The sequence below is a fragment of the Megascapheus bottae genome, chromosome X, assembly GCF_031878675.1.
Source record: "Megascapheus bottae isolate mThoBot1 chromosome X, mThoBot2.hap1, whole genome shotgun sequence".
NCBI classification, from domain to species: domain Eukaryota; kingdom Metazoa; phylum Chordata; class Mammalia; order Rodentia; family Geomyidae; genus Megascapheus; species Megascapheus bottae.
This window is the reverse complement of record NC_143547.1, coordinates 9,307,264-9,323,370: the sequence shown is the minus strand read 5'-3', so window position 1 is coordinate 9,323,370 and position 16,107 is coordinate 9,307,264. Positions and strand designations below refer to the sequence as shown.

Below are 16,107 nucleotides of genomic sequence, written 5' to 3'. Positions count from 1 at the left end.
AGATGTAGAAATCACCCAGTTCTACTAGCTCACACATTTAGCTCACTCCTGTAATCCTAGCTAGCAAGACATTGAGATCTGAGGATCACAATTCAAAGCCAGCCCAGGTAGGAAAAAAAGTCTTGGAGATTGTTATCTCCAACTAACCACCAAAAAGCAGACATGAAGGTGTGACTCAAATGATAGAGCATTAAGACTTGAGTGCAAAAGCTATTGGGACAGCAACCAGGCCCAATATTCAAGCCCCAGTATAGGCAAAAACAATTTATTGATCCATCTCCCTTGGTCCTTCTACATTTTACTATAATCTCTAATATTTTATTATTTATTTAAAATATATGGAGATGTCACAAGGTGCTTGTTTTCCATGAAAATTCCTTTCACATGCACCAGATATATAAAAGGCCAAGTGAACTATTAGTATACATATAGAAAGCTCACGGAAATACATTGCTATTGTTTCAGAGGAAATTTTTTCAAAACATTTATCTGAGGTATGGTTCAAGTGATTGAGTGCCTAGTTAACAAGCATGGCATTCTAAGGTCAAATCCTACTACTGGAAAAAAATGCCCATCACTGATGCTCACACCTATAACACTAGCTCCTCAGGAGGCTGAGATCTGAGGCCCACGGTGTAAAACCACTTAGGGTGAAAAGAAAGTCTGTGAGACTTTTATCTCCAATTAACCAGCAAAAAATATATAACAACAACAACCGAGAAATGTAGCTATAGTTGAAGTGGTAGAGCACCAGCCTTGAACAAAAAAGCTAAGGGACAGCACTTCAAACACATGAATTGCTAAAATCTTCAAGTTATTTTGTTTGAACTTCTTCTATAATTGGCTTGAAATAACCAAGTGTATTGAAGTTTCATTCAGCCTGGCTTTATTCTACTCCAATTCCCAATCTACCATCATTTCTTCTGAAAATTAAGTAAGCCAGGATCACGAAACAAAATATTTTAATTAAGATGCTTTGGCTTTCAGTTAAATTTGGACCACTTGATAACTCTTGTGAGATTCAGTCTCAAAGGAAAGAAGACTGTGCAAATAATATCAAGAAAGCCAAAGTTTCCTCTCATGAAATGATGTTAAGCCCACTTACGGTAAAAGTTTGGATAACTCAAGTGAGATTTCCAGCCCTTTCATAAACTGTCAGAGTGTTAGGGTTCTAAGGAACATTTTAAACACATCAATGGATTGGAAAAAATCAGTCAACTAAATCTAATTAGAAATATTCAAATTCCTGAGGCAAGGTCTTTAAGAAGCCAACACACCAGGACTCTATGCTATTTGAAGTTTTGTTTTATTTTAATCTTTGCACTTAAAACTGATCTAAGTATTAGATGTAGAACATAAAATAAAATAAAATCTTGATCCCAAAATTTGGGATGCTAAGTAAGGGAGGAGGTTTGTGGATTTGAGCCAGCCTGGGTGACATAACAAAATCCTGTCCAAAATAGTTGGGGGAAATGTGATCTGAGGAAATATGATATGTTGAACTGAATTTGATTTTTCCCAAATTACAACTGGTACTCCTTTTAACTTTGTTTTAGGAGAGAGAGTCACACGAAAGAAACATTTGACAACTTGTGATATAAAAAAAGAATAATAAAGAAATTTGCCTGATGCCAATAACTCATGCCTGTAATCCTAGCTATTCAGGAAGCTGAGATCTGAAGATAAGGGTTTAAAGCCAAGATGGGCAGGGAAGTCAATGAGTCTTAATTCCAAAACGTCAGGAATAGGGCTGTGGCTCAATTGGTAGAGGGCCACCTTGAGCAAAGAAAAACGCTTAAATCATTCTTGCTATCTGCATGCATAAAACAAACCCAACTACAAGGAGAAAGATAATGTTTCAGAGCATTCATATCTATCATTTCTTACATTTTCTAATATCCTGTCTCCCACTCAAGACCATAAAAATCCTGTGTCCAATTGCCGCCATGGGAGAACTTTACTGAAGGCCATTTGGGCATGTTAAACTGCATATTTGTGGCATGATGAGATATCTACCCATTGGAAGTCTTGTATTTTTCACCCAAAGGTATTTGTTCACATGAAAGTGAACATAAGACTTAAGTCTGCCCAGAAGTAGGCCTTTTTAGAATTGTGGGAATCAAAGTGAGGAATCCAGAAACACAACAAATCAAAGAAAGTCTGGATAAGTGGGACTATATTAAACTGCAGAGCTTCTGTATGGCAAAGGACATAGCTAGCAAATTAACTAGAAAGCCTACAGAGTAGGAGAAGATCTTCACTAACCATACAACAGACAAAGGCCTCATACGTAAAATATATCAACAGCTAAAAATATTGAATCACTCCAAAACTAATCTTCAAAGAAACAACCATCCCATTAAAAGATGGGCCAAAGATTTAGAGTCTTCTCTGAAGAAGAAACAAAAATGGCCTATAGACACATGAAGAAATGCTCGCCATCTCTGGCCATAAAAGAAATGCAAATCAAAACAACTCTAAGATTCCACCTCACTCCAGTTAGAATGGCCAGGATCAAGAAATCTAATAACAACAGATACTGGAGAGGATGTGGCCTGGAGGAATCACTACTACACTGTTGGTGGGAGTGCAAACTCATTCAACCACTATAGAAAGCAGTATGGCAGTTCCTCAAAAGACTAAACATAGAGCTCCCTATGACCCAGCAGTTCCACCTAGCAGAGATTTACAATAGAGCAAAACCTAGATACATAAGGCCACATAGTATGACACTAAATGAAAGGACCTCCAAGATATATAAAGGAAAGCCATATAATGAGTGATTGTTGTCCTTAATGTAATATGTTATCTCTCATCTCTTTTGCTGTTCCTTGGTTATCTCATAGTGTTACAGTATTTTACCTTGTTATCTGATATATTGTATATATGCTTCTTTGATTATTTGAAATAGGATAGGGAAGGGTGGAAAACAAGATCAGTGGTGGGGGTCCAGTAGGGAAGTAGGGACCAAGACATGAGAAAGGGTATCAATGTTTGTGAAGTAATGCACTGTCTATCTGGTGAATATAATGTAACTCTTCTATTAATTACAATTAAAAAATATATGAAAAAAAAAGAAAAAAAGTGAGGAATCCTAGCCAGGTGTGGTGGCTCATGCCTGTAATCCTAGCTACTTAGGAGGTTTAGATCTGAGGATCACAGTTCAAAGCCAGCCCAGGCACTAAAAAGTCTATGAGACTTTTCTCCAATTAACTACCAGAAAACCGGAAGTGTCATTGTGGCTCAAGGGGTAAGATGGTAGCCTTGAACTGAAGAGCTCAGGGACAAAGACCAGGCCCAGATTTCAAGTACCACAAACAATCAAAAAAAAAAGTAAGGAATCTAAGAAAATAGTATTTAGTGGGAAAACAAATCTAAGCACTTTGAAGGAGGAAAGTATGAGTGAGAGAGATTCTTTTCCCAAATCAGAGAGAGGCACTCCCTCACACTAAAAGAAGTCAGTGGTTCCCAAGAGTAGCTAGATAAGCTGATCCTATGAACAGTAGCAGTATCTGAGAAGGAAAAGGGGTCCAGGACCCAAATTTGTCCTTCCTTACAATTTGGGAAAGTGAGATTCAGAGGTGAAGCACTCTGCATGAGAATAGTGAATGAATCACAAATCCTACCAATCCTTTGCAAATCATGCTCTTCAAAACCTGAAAGGGAGCCAGGTACCTGTGATTCATGCCTGTGATCTTTACTATTCAGGAGGCTGAGAACTGAGAATCACAGTTCAAAGTCAGTCTAGCAGAAAAGTTCATGAGATTCTTCTCTCCAATGAACTATCAAAAGGCTGGAAATGGAAATGTGGCTCAAATAGTAGAGTGTCAGCCTTGAGACTCAAAGCTAAGGGACAGCATCGGTACTGGCGCACGCGCACGCGCACATGCACATGCACACACACACACACACACACACACACACACACACACCACAACCCTAAAAGAGTCTCCAAATTTTCAGTCAATTCTATTTAAAAGTTTTAATGTTTAATTTTTTGTATACTTGTACAAAGTAAGGAGTTTCACCATGATGTTCTCAAGAACTATAAAATACTTTGACCACATTCAGTCCTTCTATAACATTTTCTTACATTCATTCCTTCTATAACATTTTCTTATCTCTCTTCCCTCCCTCTTTTCTCTTTCCCTTTCATTTCTCTAGTAGCCTTCATTTTACTTTTATGGTTCCTCCATTTCAGCTTCCACAAATGAGAGCAAACACCAATACTTCATAAGACGGACTTATTTCACTTAACTGATGATCCCAAACAAACAAAATGCAAGTTCACTGGGATTCTTCTTTGTCTCAGAATAAAGTTTTTCCTGCCATCTGTAGACACATGCCTGCATTTGTAACTGTATCATAATTAGAAACATTGGAGCTCTAGTTTGTTTCAGGAAAGGTGGTTAATTCAGGCATATGAGTATTAGCTCATATATTATGGTATAAACAGGGCCAAAACTAAAATAGACTTGTGCCATAGTCAAATGCCAAGTAATATTCAAGCACTTCAGTTTGTAACAAGCTGCCATCCTGGCAAAGAGGAGTAATAAAGGCACAAGTGCCTCCTTACATTTGGAAAGTAGTCTTTAATTGATAGTTTAGTGTGTCTAGGATTAGTGTAATTGAATATCAAGTGTGCAAGCAAGCTGTTACCATGCTCCTCTGTTTTGTGCATTTTCTTTTCTCTTTTTTTTTCCACTCCTGGAGCTTGACTTGAACTCAGAGCCTGGGAACTGTTCTTGGACACTTTTTGTTCAAGGGTAGTGCTCTGCCACTCGAGCCATGACACCACTTCCAGTTTTTTTCTGAGTATGTGGTACCAAGGAATCAAACCCACAGCTTCATGCATGCTAGGTGAGCACTTTACCCACAGCTATGTTTCTGGCACCAAATATTTTCTACAAATTTGTGTTAAAGCTAGAGGCTTTATTGAATTGCTTTTTTCACACAGCATCCTTGCTGATGGTATGTACTTCTGATTGAGATCAGAGGTACACCTTATCTGGTTATCCATTTTGGACAATGTTGCCTTTGATATTGACATTTGGTTTGGGTGAAATCAGTCTCATCTCTGTCATGAATTTCCCAATCAGACCTTCACCTAATAGTTTTAGCAATCCCAAATCCTTCACTTCATCAGGGATTTCATGGTAATTTCTAATTTTATTATCTCTCCCAAATCTGTAAGCTATGATTCTACTATTAAAAAAAAAACCCTGTCTAAATCCAGTGCCTATGGCTCATGCTTCTAATTCTAGCTACTCAGGAGACTGAGATCTGATGATCACAGTTCAAAGTCACCCACAACAGGAAAATTCTTGAAACGCTTATCTCCAATTAACAACCAAAAGGCCAGGAGTGGAGCTGTGGCTCAAGTGGTATAGTACTAGCCTTGACTATAACAAAATAGCTCAGAAACAGCACCCAGGTCCTGAGGTCAAGCCCCAGGACTGGCACACACGCACATGCTCATGCGTGCACATCACACGCACGCACGCGCGCACACACACACACACACACACACACAAAATTCTGCTATGGATTTTGGAAAGTTGACTTTTATATTGGGTGAGGGTAATTCACCTACTCTAATATTTTTTATTCTTCTACAATTTTAATGTCAATATGTCATTAATATTTTCTGGTTTCACAATGTACAGAATTAGAGGGAATTTAATGCTAAATAGAATTTTTATTATTAATTTTGATGGAGAAAGAATGCTGGCAAGATCAAAAGTGCAAAATTAGTTGAAAAATGTTATTTGAATTCTTACAAGGCTCTTTCATTCATGAATCTTTTGTTATTAGTAATTTTGCCAAGTGAAATCAGGGCACATACACATTTATTGAAGCAATTTTTCTCCTTATCACAACCAAGGAATTAAAAGTTTGGTCTCTCAAATTGAAAGAGTCTCCGAGTAAACTATCCAATGAGGATTTGATTGTTTATGCAAGAAGATGTTCATAGTAAAGCAGTAGTAACGCACACCTGTAATCCTAGATACTCAGGAGGCTGACATCTAAGGATCAGAGTTCAAAATAAGCCCAGGCAGAGATATCCTTAAGATTCTTATCTCCAATTAACCAGCAAAAACCCAGAAATAAAAGTATGGCTCAAGTGGTAGAGTGCCAGCCTTGAATAACAACAAAAATAAAACTAAACAAGAATACAAAGCCCTGAGTTCAAGCCACAGTACCAGCACTAAATACATACATGCATGCACACATACATATATAAGTATATTAATAAAATAGACATTCATGGAACAAAAAAAGTAATGATACGTGTGTTCTCTCCTCTGTCCAGGGAATGAGGAAATTAGGGAAAGAGTAGAGTTCAGAACATCTTTCATAACTACAAAAGACCCATAGCCTCTCCTCATTGGAGTTTAGGGATCTCAACTTCAACATACCTTCAGGATGTGTTCATTGGATGCCTTGTCATCAGGGGACACATACAAACGGATGAACACAGAATTGCTGTATTGACCCCGGAATGTTGCAAGTGTCTGTAACAGGCTGAATTTTCTCTCTGACCAAACTCCTTCAGGACCAATATTTGCTTCAAGCACAGGCCAGCGGAAAGGTGAATGTCGCAGGATATGGAGCAATGGTTTGGCACCTGCTTTTTCAATCGCTTCTAAGAGAAAAGGAAAGAAAAGAGAGTTATAATTACAAACTGGATTAGAATGCAAGAACATCTACTAAACAGAAAAATTCCCATATGGCCCCAACTAGAAATTTTGGCTGCTTAAGGAGAAGGTAGGAATGTGGGTTGGATTGAACCTAACCATAGAGACAGAAGAACCTATGACTCAGACACATCAATGGGATCATCTAAATATGGTACTTTTCACCAAGAAAGCAAGAGAATGGGCTCATTGTATTGACCCCAATCAATGAATGAAGTGAAATTCCTTGCTGGCCCCAAGGATTGACCCTACTATTTTTAATGATTCAGCAAAGCCTATCATTCCTCCAATGAAATAAACTTACGCTTTAGGGCTGGAAGTTAGGCCTAGTGGTAGAGTGTTGCCTAGTATGCACAAAAACGCAGGTTCAATTCCTTGGTACCACATACACAGAAAAAGCCAGAAGTGGTGCTGTGGCTCAAGTGGTAGAGCTCTAGCCTTGAGAAAGTCCAATGACAATGCTCAGACCCTGAGTTCAAGCCCCACTGCTGGCAAAAAAAATAACTTACTCTTTATAGACTCTGGTCTTTACTTTTCAGAAACATTGGCTTATTTCTACAATGGTCTTAAAAGGACATCTGAGAGTGTGGTGGATAGACATGGGGCCTCTATCTCAATAATCACAATGATGCTGATTGAACTGGTAATAGCCTAACACTAGAATCCAGTTTCGATCCTAAGTATATTCCCTCCCAGCCATTCTCAAACCAGATCTGGTTTGCCTATTGCACTGGGTAAAATAGGAATTTTCTCAGCTCAGTTTTCTCTTTAAGTAACTAACACCTGGACAATCCTAATCATAGAAATAAGTTTATTCGGTCCACCAAGGTAACCACAGACAAAGAGTAATCAAAGTCCAGTCTATGAGAATGATTCATCTCCCTATATAACATCTTTAAACATTCCCAGAATGTTTACTTCTCTTTCTTAAACAGGACCTTTAAACATTAACAGAATTCTGAAGGAAAGGGGGAATGAATCTTTTGTCTTAGATATTACTCACTCTCATTCATACAAGATGAATAAAGAATTTTGGCTTTCTGTATGGCTTCTATGTCCCGTCTTCTACTGATTGACTTCTCCAAAAGTGCTAGGAAAGTTAAGAAAGGATTCATTACTATTGGCCCCCATGTATTGTCCAGTTGGAGATTAATCAATAATCATAGTTTCAGCCTGCAGAAAATTAAATGTAAAGAAAGACAATCCTGAAAAACACAGATCTATAAAAAGATATGCAGAAAGCAGAACCAAGGTCCAAATAAAACACTTTCACATTCTCTTATCAAAAGAAACCCCAAAGTTCAATTTCCAACTGAAGCTTGAGCTTCTTCAGGGGTCAATTTCTTCTGCCACCTACACAAAGGAAGCAGAACTCATTTATTCAAGAACCAAAAATAACTGAATTTGGTCTCTTGTTTCTGTACCAAGTAATATTCTCAATGGAGGCAATTTTGTCAAGATCGAGTTTCTTAAGATTTCATCATAGCTCAGCCTCTCAGGGAAGTCACCTGGAAGAAATTTCCCATTAGAAGTTTTCTTCAATGTTGCACAAACACACTGTTAACATGGAAGTAGTTGACAGGAAATGAAGAGGAGAAATTGGGAGGCCCAGACAAATTGCCAGAAAACATGCTCATTTACATATGCAAAATCCTGGCCATACAAATGAGGACAGGTATATAATACGGTCACCCAGACTATGTGGAAAATGATTTTCTATTAATGATACCACTAATAATGCTGTTCGAAGGTAGGAAATGGGAGCTGTCCCTCCTTAAGTAGGGACTAAAAGTCAGGACTCAAACTTCTGCTGAGAGAGGGTGGGGAGAGGACCTCTAATGTTCCAGCCCTGGTACTGCTATTGTGACTATGGCAAACTACTGTGGTCACAGTATGGTACCATTCTAATCAAATTGATAAATACACATTTTCTAAAGAAGAATATACATCTAAAGCAGAAGATCTACATTATTTTTCAAAGCAACCCAAAGCACCTGTCCAGAATTTTTTGTGGTAGGAGGGGGTCATAGGGCATGAATTCAGCCTGGGTGCTGCCTCTCAGCTCTTCAACTCAAGGCTATCACCCTACCCTTCAGCTATGTCCCACTTCCCATTTTCTAGAAGTTAATTGGAGATGTATGGCAAAGGACATAGCTAGTAAATTAATTAGGAAGCCTACAGAATGGGAGAAGATCTTCACCAACCATACAACAGACAAAGGCCTCATATCTAAAATATATCAACAGCTCAAAAAATTGAATTATCCTAAACTAATCTCCAGAGTAACAACCATCCCATTAAAAAATGGGCCAGAGACATAAAGAAAGTCTTCTCTGAAGAAGAAATAAGAATGGCCTATAGACACATGAAGAAATGCTCAACATCTCTGTTCATAAAAGAAATGCAAATCAAAACAATGCTAAGATTCCACCTCACTCCAGTTAGAATGGCCAGGATCAAGAAAACTAATAACAACAGATGCTAGAGGGGATGTGGCCAGGAGGGATCACTACTACACTGTTGATGGGAGTGCAAACTCATTCAACCACTATGGAAAGCAGTATGGCAGTTCCTCAAAAGATTAAACATAGAGCTCCCCTATGACCCAGCAATTCCACTACTAGGCATTTATCCAATTGTCCAGGAACAAGGACATACTAAATCCACTAGCACAATGATGTTCATTGCAGCACTATTTACCATAGCAAAGATATGGAACCAACCTAGATGTCCCTCAGTTGATGAGTGGATCAACAAGATGTGGTATTTGTACACAATGGAAATGTATGCGGCTGTCAGAAAGAATGACATCATCCCATTTGTAAGGAAATGGAAAGACTTAGAAAAAATCATATTAAGTGAAGTAAACCTGACTCAAAGGAACATAGGCTCAATGGTTTCCCTCTTTTGTCATAACCAGTAGAAACCTTGGACTCTCCTAGCAGAGATTTGCAATAGAGCAAAACCTAGATACATAAGGCCATATAGTATGATGCTAAATGAAAGGACCTCTAGGATATAGAAACATAAGCCATATAATGAGTGATTGTTGTCCTTAATGTACTATGTTATCTCTCATCTCTTTTGCTGTCCCTTGGTTATCTCATATTGTTACAGTATCTCACTTTGTTATCTAGTATACTGGATATATTTGTATTTGGTTATTTGAAACTGGATAGGGAAGGGGGGAAAACAAGATGAGGGGTAGGGGAGGGGGGACCAAGACATGAGAAAGGGTATCAATGTATGTGAATTAATGCACCTCCTATCTGGCAAATATAATGTAACCCTTCTTTTAATTACAATAAAAATATATGAAAAAAAAGAGTCTTAGGACCAGGGCCTGGAGTTTGGCCTAGTGGTAGAGTGCTTGCCTAGCATGCACAAAGACCCGGGTTTAATTCCTCGGTAAAACATAGAAAAAAAGCCGGAAGTGGTGCTGAGGCTCAAGTGGTAGAGCTCTAGCCTTGAGAAAGTCCAAGGACAGTGCGCAGGCCCTGAGCTTAAGCCCAGGACTGGCACAAAAAAAAGAGTCTCAGGACCTTTTGTGCCCGGACTGGCTTTGAACCTCGATCCTCAGATCTCAGCCTTCTGTGTAGCTAAGAGTACAGGCATGAGCCACCGTGCCTGGCCTGTCCAGATTTTTAATAAAAATCTGTATAAAAAGTAAGTGATAGTTCATGCCTGTAATCCTAGCTACTCAGAAAGCTAAGATCTGAGAATTGAGGTTCAAAGTCAAGCAGGGCAAGAAAATTCGTGAGAATCTTATCTCCAATTAACCACCAAAAAAGCCAGAAGTGAGCTGAGGCTTGTGTGGTAAAGAGCTACCCTTGAACAAACAAAGCTCAGGAATAGAGCTCAGGCTCTGTGTTCCAGCCCAGGACAGGTGAGCATGCATGCACACAGACACACCCAGTAAGCCTATGTAACTAGATAGTTGGGTTGCAAGTGAGCATTTTCAATCATGTCAGCTTGTTCGGTGTTTCATTCTTGTGTATCATCACAGTGGAATAAGTATCCCCAGGGATAAAGAAAGTAAACAGAAAGCTCTAAAATTATATTCACATATATTTCCATTCAAATCAGATCATGTGTCTTTTGCCATAATCCTTATGCAGTCATTATAGCCATTAGACTGTTGAGGAGACACATTTAGAAGTAAATAATCCAAATTTCATTTCAGGTTGTGATGTTATAAACACTCATGGCACTTCAAACCTGAGTGCCCTACCGATTGAGAAACAAGCCACAGGGGCAAAAAGAACTAAAAACATTCATACGCACCTGAGCAACCTCCCAAAATATGCTGTGCATCACAAGAAATGGAAACAAAGAGTAAGCATATGCTAAGTAGGACAACACCCAGATCATAAGCTTGTACAAATATCAATAATCAACAGATAACAAAACAAGGATTTCTGTATCAGAATTCAGCTTTTGAAACAGATTCATTTAACATGAGCTTCATATCACATCTTTCTGCTTCCCATTTTCTTCCCTTCTCTCTGTATCCAAGGAGGCATGAAAGCATTGCTATGCAGTGAGGAAGCCATCAGTCAGCAGCATCCATTTTATATCTCACCGCATGTGAAGCAATGTAAGAGAAATAAAATTGAGTGTGGAGAGTCATTAATAAACAGGAAAAAAAGTCTGCCAATCACAGGCAATTAGTTGGGTTATTAAAAAGTGTTGATAAGGGGGCCAGGAGTTTGGCCTAGTGGTAGACTGCTTGCCTAGCAGGCACAAAGACCTGGGTTCGATTCCTCGGTACCACACACATAGAAAAAATGCTGGAAATGGTGCTGTGGCTCAAGTAGTAGAGCTCTAGCCTTGAGAAAAGTCCAAGGACAGTTCTCAGGCCATGAGTTCAAGCCCCAAGCCTGGCAAAAAAAAATAGTGTTGACAAGGGCATATGGGTCACCCATGCAAGTCATAGCCTGGGTTGTTCTATGGAGAATTATGCAATCCCAGCTCCCACCTTATACCATAATAATATAGAGGGAATGTCAATGCACAAAAACCTATAGTGCAGCCAAATGCTGGTTGCTCATGCCAGTAATCCTGCTTGCTCAGAAGGCTGAGATATGAGGGTTCAAGTTTGAAACCAGTCCAAACAGAAAAGCTCACAAGATGATTTATCTCCAATTAATCACCAAAACATCAGAAGTAGAACTGTGTCTCAATTAGCAAAGTATTGTCTTAAGCAAAAGAGCTAATGGGTAGAGTTCAGGCTCTGAGTTCAAGAACCAAAACACACACACACACACACACACACACACACACCTGTAGCACAACACAGACATTGAAACCATCTTGAGAATTCCTACTGCCCCATGACTGGCAAAAAAAAAGAACATTTTACATATTTTGTAATTTCTGGCCCATTATGTAATTGGTTTTTAAACATAAAGCAACTATTAGCTATTATGTTAAGAGAATGGGCTTTCAAATCACATGACCATGAGTTCCAGTTGAAGCCTCCTACTACTTCCTAGCTAGAATTTATGAATGTTATTAAATCTCTCAAAGCTTTGGTGCTTTCATCTATGAATTCAGATAATGGTCTGAACTTCTCTGATGGTAGTGAAGATTTCAAGCCTCTGTCTCAGTAGCTGATGAAGGAATGAATAATTTGTGGCTTTCTTGGGTTTCCATAAGGCCCTATGTTCCCATTCAACCAATGCAAAGAGCCAGGGCAACACATACATGAGCTATGAAGCAATCAGCGTGGGTTGTGGGGCTTGAGCTTTGGGCCTGGGCTCTGTCCCTGACCTCTTCAGCTCAATGCTAGTACTCTACCACTTGAGCCACAATACCATTTCCAGTTTTCTGGTGGTTAACTGGAGATGAGTCTCATAGACTTTAGTTCCCTGGCTGGCTTTGAACTACAGTCCTCAGATCTCAGCCTCCTGGGTAGTCCATGAGACTCTTAAATCCTCCTAACTACCAAAAAATTGGAAATGGCACTGTGACTCAAAGTGATAGAACACTAACCTTGAGCACAAAAAAATGGGGACAATGCCCAGGTCCTGGATTCAAGCTCCAGGATCAGCATACACATAAAACCAAAAAACATCTTCAGCCAGACATTGGTGGTGGCTCACACCTATAACCCTAGCTACTCCAGGGGGCTGAAATCCAAGGGTCATGGTTCAAAGCCAGTCTAGGCACAGACATCCATGAAACTCTTATCTCCAGCGAACCTCCAGAAAACCAGAAGTGATGCTTGGGGGGGGGATATAATCTGAGAGCTGCTACTTCATTGCTTATTGTATGAGTGGGTCTGGAGATTTGAACTCAAGGCCTTGTGCTTGTTCCACAGGAACTTTTCCACTTAACTACATCTGTAGCCCCTAAGTGCTGAGAATTTAGCAGCACTCAGCACTCTTTCTGGATATCTGTAATCCCAGGAAATATCAGTAGCCAAAATTTCTTCCATCATCTCTATCCCAGCTTAAATCAAGAACTTTTAAGTTTTCTTTGTTAATGCAATAGTTCCTTTATGATTCATTGTCAATGTTTCTTTTTTGTCTCCTTTTATTGTACCAGCTTATAATCTGTGGATATATAAATGATGTTGGGATGGATCCAACTCAGGTTAATTGTTAATCTTAAGGATGTCAGTGAATACGGTTTGCTTTACAATCCCTCCTCCTTGTTGAAAATGAACTATATAACTTGGTGTGATGGAAGAAGTCAGGAGGGAGAAAACTGGGAGAAAAATGAGGGAAGAGTTGACCCTTTCCAAAAAGAAATGTACCCATTACCTGACCTATGTAACTATAACCCTCTGTACATGACTTTTGTGATAAAAATAAATTGGAAAATAAAAAGGTAGTAATCAATAATATTAATAAAACATTCCTTTCACCCATGTGCAGGTTGGCTCATATCTACAATAATAACTATTCCGGAGGCCAGAGCTGAAACCCATAGTCCAAAGCCAGCATAGGAAAGAAAGACTATGAGAATCTTATCTCTAATTAGTCATCAAAAAGCCAAAAGTCAAGTTGTGGCTCAAGTAGTAGAGTGTCAGTCTTGGGCAAAAAAGCTAAGTGAAAGTGCCTTGGCCCAGAACTGGTTCAAATCCTAGAATTGGCACCAAAAAAGAAAAAGTCTATTTGGACCTAAGTCAGTGCTTCAGCTGTGCCAACCACAGCTTTATGAAGTTCATTCTAAAAATTGAAATGCAGTAGGGGTTTGAGGTAAGAGGTGATTCATCCATTCTAGGTGGGAGCAGATCAACACTGTCACCAAGCCATCTATTTGCAGCTGTCAATTTCAGCTGATGCCACACTCTAAAGGGAGGAAGAGTGGGCTAAACATTACATCCCTGCTACCCTAAAAAATCTGAATTCCAGACTTCACAATTCCACCCCATCTATAAAAAAACAGCATCAAAACACTGTAAATATAGGTTTAAAAAGCCACTTCCCAACTAACCTGTCTTCACTCCCACCTCCTCTGAGGAGGTAAGACGCAGACAAGTTCTATTCCTAGGTGTATAAACCACAATGGGTGGTCAAGGGAAGCTGGTCCTCTGGAATTGGGAGAAAGAGGGGGAAACTCTCTTTATTTTTCTACCCAGAATCGTCTATCCTCCTCCCCACCTTCACCAGAGAGAGAAAACAATTATCTCTTTAGCATAAGGAGCAAACCCAAGTAGGCTGACGAACGAACTGGGAAGAGAAGAGCTAACTACTATGCCTCCAATTGCTATCATGGCTTCACTGGCAGAATCTGCCCATGAACATGATGTGGGGGGGCTGGGGGGAAGAAAGAGATGCTTGGTACTTCCTAAGATCATAGAAAATGGGTAGCAAAGAGAGTCAATGACCTTTCTTGTTGACCTCAGGAGAAAATAGGCGGGGGAGTCTAACCAATAATGTCAGTTATCTGCAACAAATGCTACCTTCGTTTGGACGGCAAGCTAGAAAATAGATGGGCAAAATGGAACCCGCTGAACAGGTGTCCAATATATCAGCCATTGCCTCTAAGCCATTCTCCACTGGCAGCTGGCATGTGCTGGCAAAACACATCACTCACTGGGTCCCTGGACATGACATTTACAAATGGTTTCCCATTGCACTAGGATCGAGTCTAAAATCTTTATGCAGCCTACAAGGCCAGTGTGTTCTGGCCCCTGCCCTGCTCTTCAGCTTTGTCTTCTGTTCCTCTCCCTGTCCAGCTCAGGACTCCAATCACACTGGGCTTCTTGGGTTTCCTCAAAGGCACCAGCTGGACAGAGTTTCTGCTCCTGCAGCTCTATCTGCTTGGGGTTAAAATCAGAGACATTTAAAATGGTAGACCCATAATCTGTGGGGGACAAATTATATGGCTGGATTGGCTTGGGGGTAAGTCACATAATTTCCTTGACCTTTGCTTCCTCGGATGTAGGACACAGACAGAAATAAACAATGATGGCTGTCAACATCACCGAATTAGACTGGAGAATGACAGCAAAAACAAATGATTCTCTAAAGGAATAAAATTGGTATGAAGAAATGCTTGAGCTTCAGGGAAATGAATGCATACATTTAGAATTGACAAGCAAGTAGGAGATGCAGTTTCATTTGGAATTTAATTTAAAGGGCCACGGAAGCAAGTCTCTCTGCTTACCAATATAAGCAAACTTATAGACTAGCACACATCGGAGCATATGCTTTCCTCTGTCACAAATAAGTTTCTGCACCCAATAAAACCATTCATTAATATTTTATAAATTAAAAGGTCCATGAATGCTTTAAAAAGTGTCTCCCACTGTGCAAATACAACACCAATGAGCTTCCCAAACAAACATATCTTATTTGTGACAAGCTATTATCCAGCCAGCATATAATTAATTTCCCTGTTATGAGCAGTGCCATCTTACAGTGTTCTCTTGGCACTTTAAAGCAAATAGTCCATCATTACTAATTCATTACACATTCACGTAGACACTATTCATCATGATGAACTAATGTGGTATTAATGGGTAGGTTATTAATCTGCAATTACATGCAGATTTCCTAATAAATTCACATTTCCCAAGATGTTGGGGCTTTTTTTGAAAAGCAAAGGAAAATGAACACATCTTTCAGAAAATAGAGAGAAAATATGTCTCTCCTGTACCACCAAGGCCAAGTTCTTATTCTCTTTTTTTATCCTAAGAATTCTCCACATTTACCCGATAACAATGACATTGGCTCTGCCCAGGTTTTCATCAAAATGATACAAAGGGAGGAAAAGTCCAAATATCTGAGAGCTCTGGAGGGGTATTAAATTTTTCAAATGACCTACTATTCCCTCTGACGTACACCATCTGTGGTCCTCACACCAGCTGTGTGGATCAGAACTTTCCAGAATGGCAGACTGTTACGACTGTTTTCAGACCTACTGAATCAGGATGTGCATTTTAACAAGAGTCTTG

At 39.5% G+C, this 16,107-nt stretch overlaps 1 protein-coding gene across 1 annotated transcript in view; it reads right to left on the bottom strand.

The window, feature by feature from the left end:
• The window catches only part of Phex (phosphate regulating endopeptidase X-linked), a 207,322-nt gene that overhangs the window by 164,860 nt on the left and 26,355 nt on the right, over nt 1-16,107 (bottom strand). Inside the window, exons 4-5 of the mRNA XM_090326178.1 lie at nt 7,702-7,788; nt 6,420-6,646 (exon numbers count right to left, since the gene is read on the bottom strand). Of these exons, the coding sequence (XP_090182304.1) occupies nt 6,420-6,646; nt 7,702-7,788 (314 nt within the window). The remainder of the gene's footprint in view (nt 1-6,419; nt 6,647-7,701; nt 7,789-16,107) is intronic.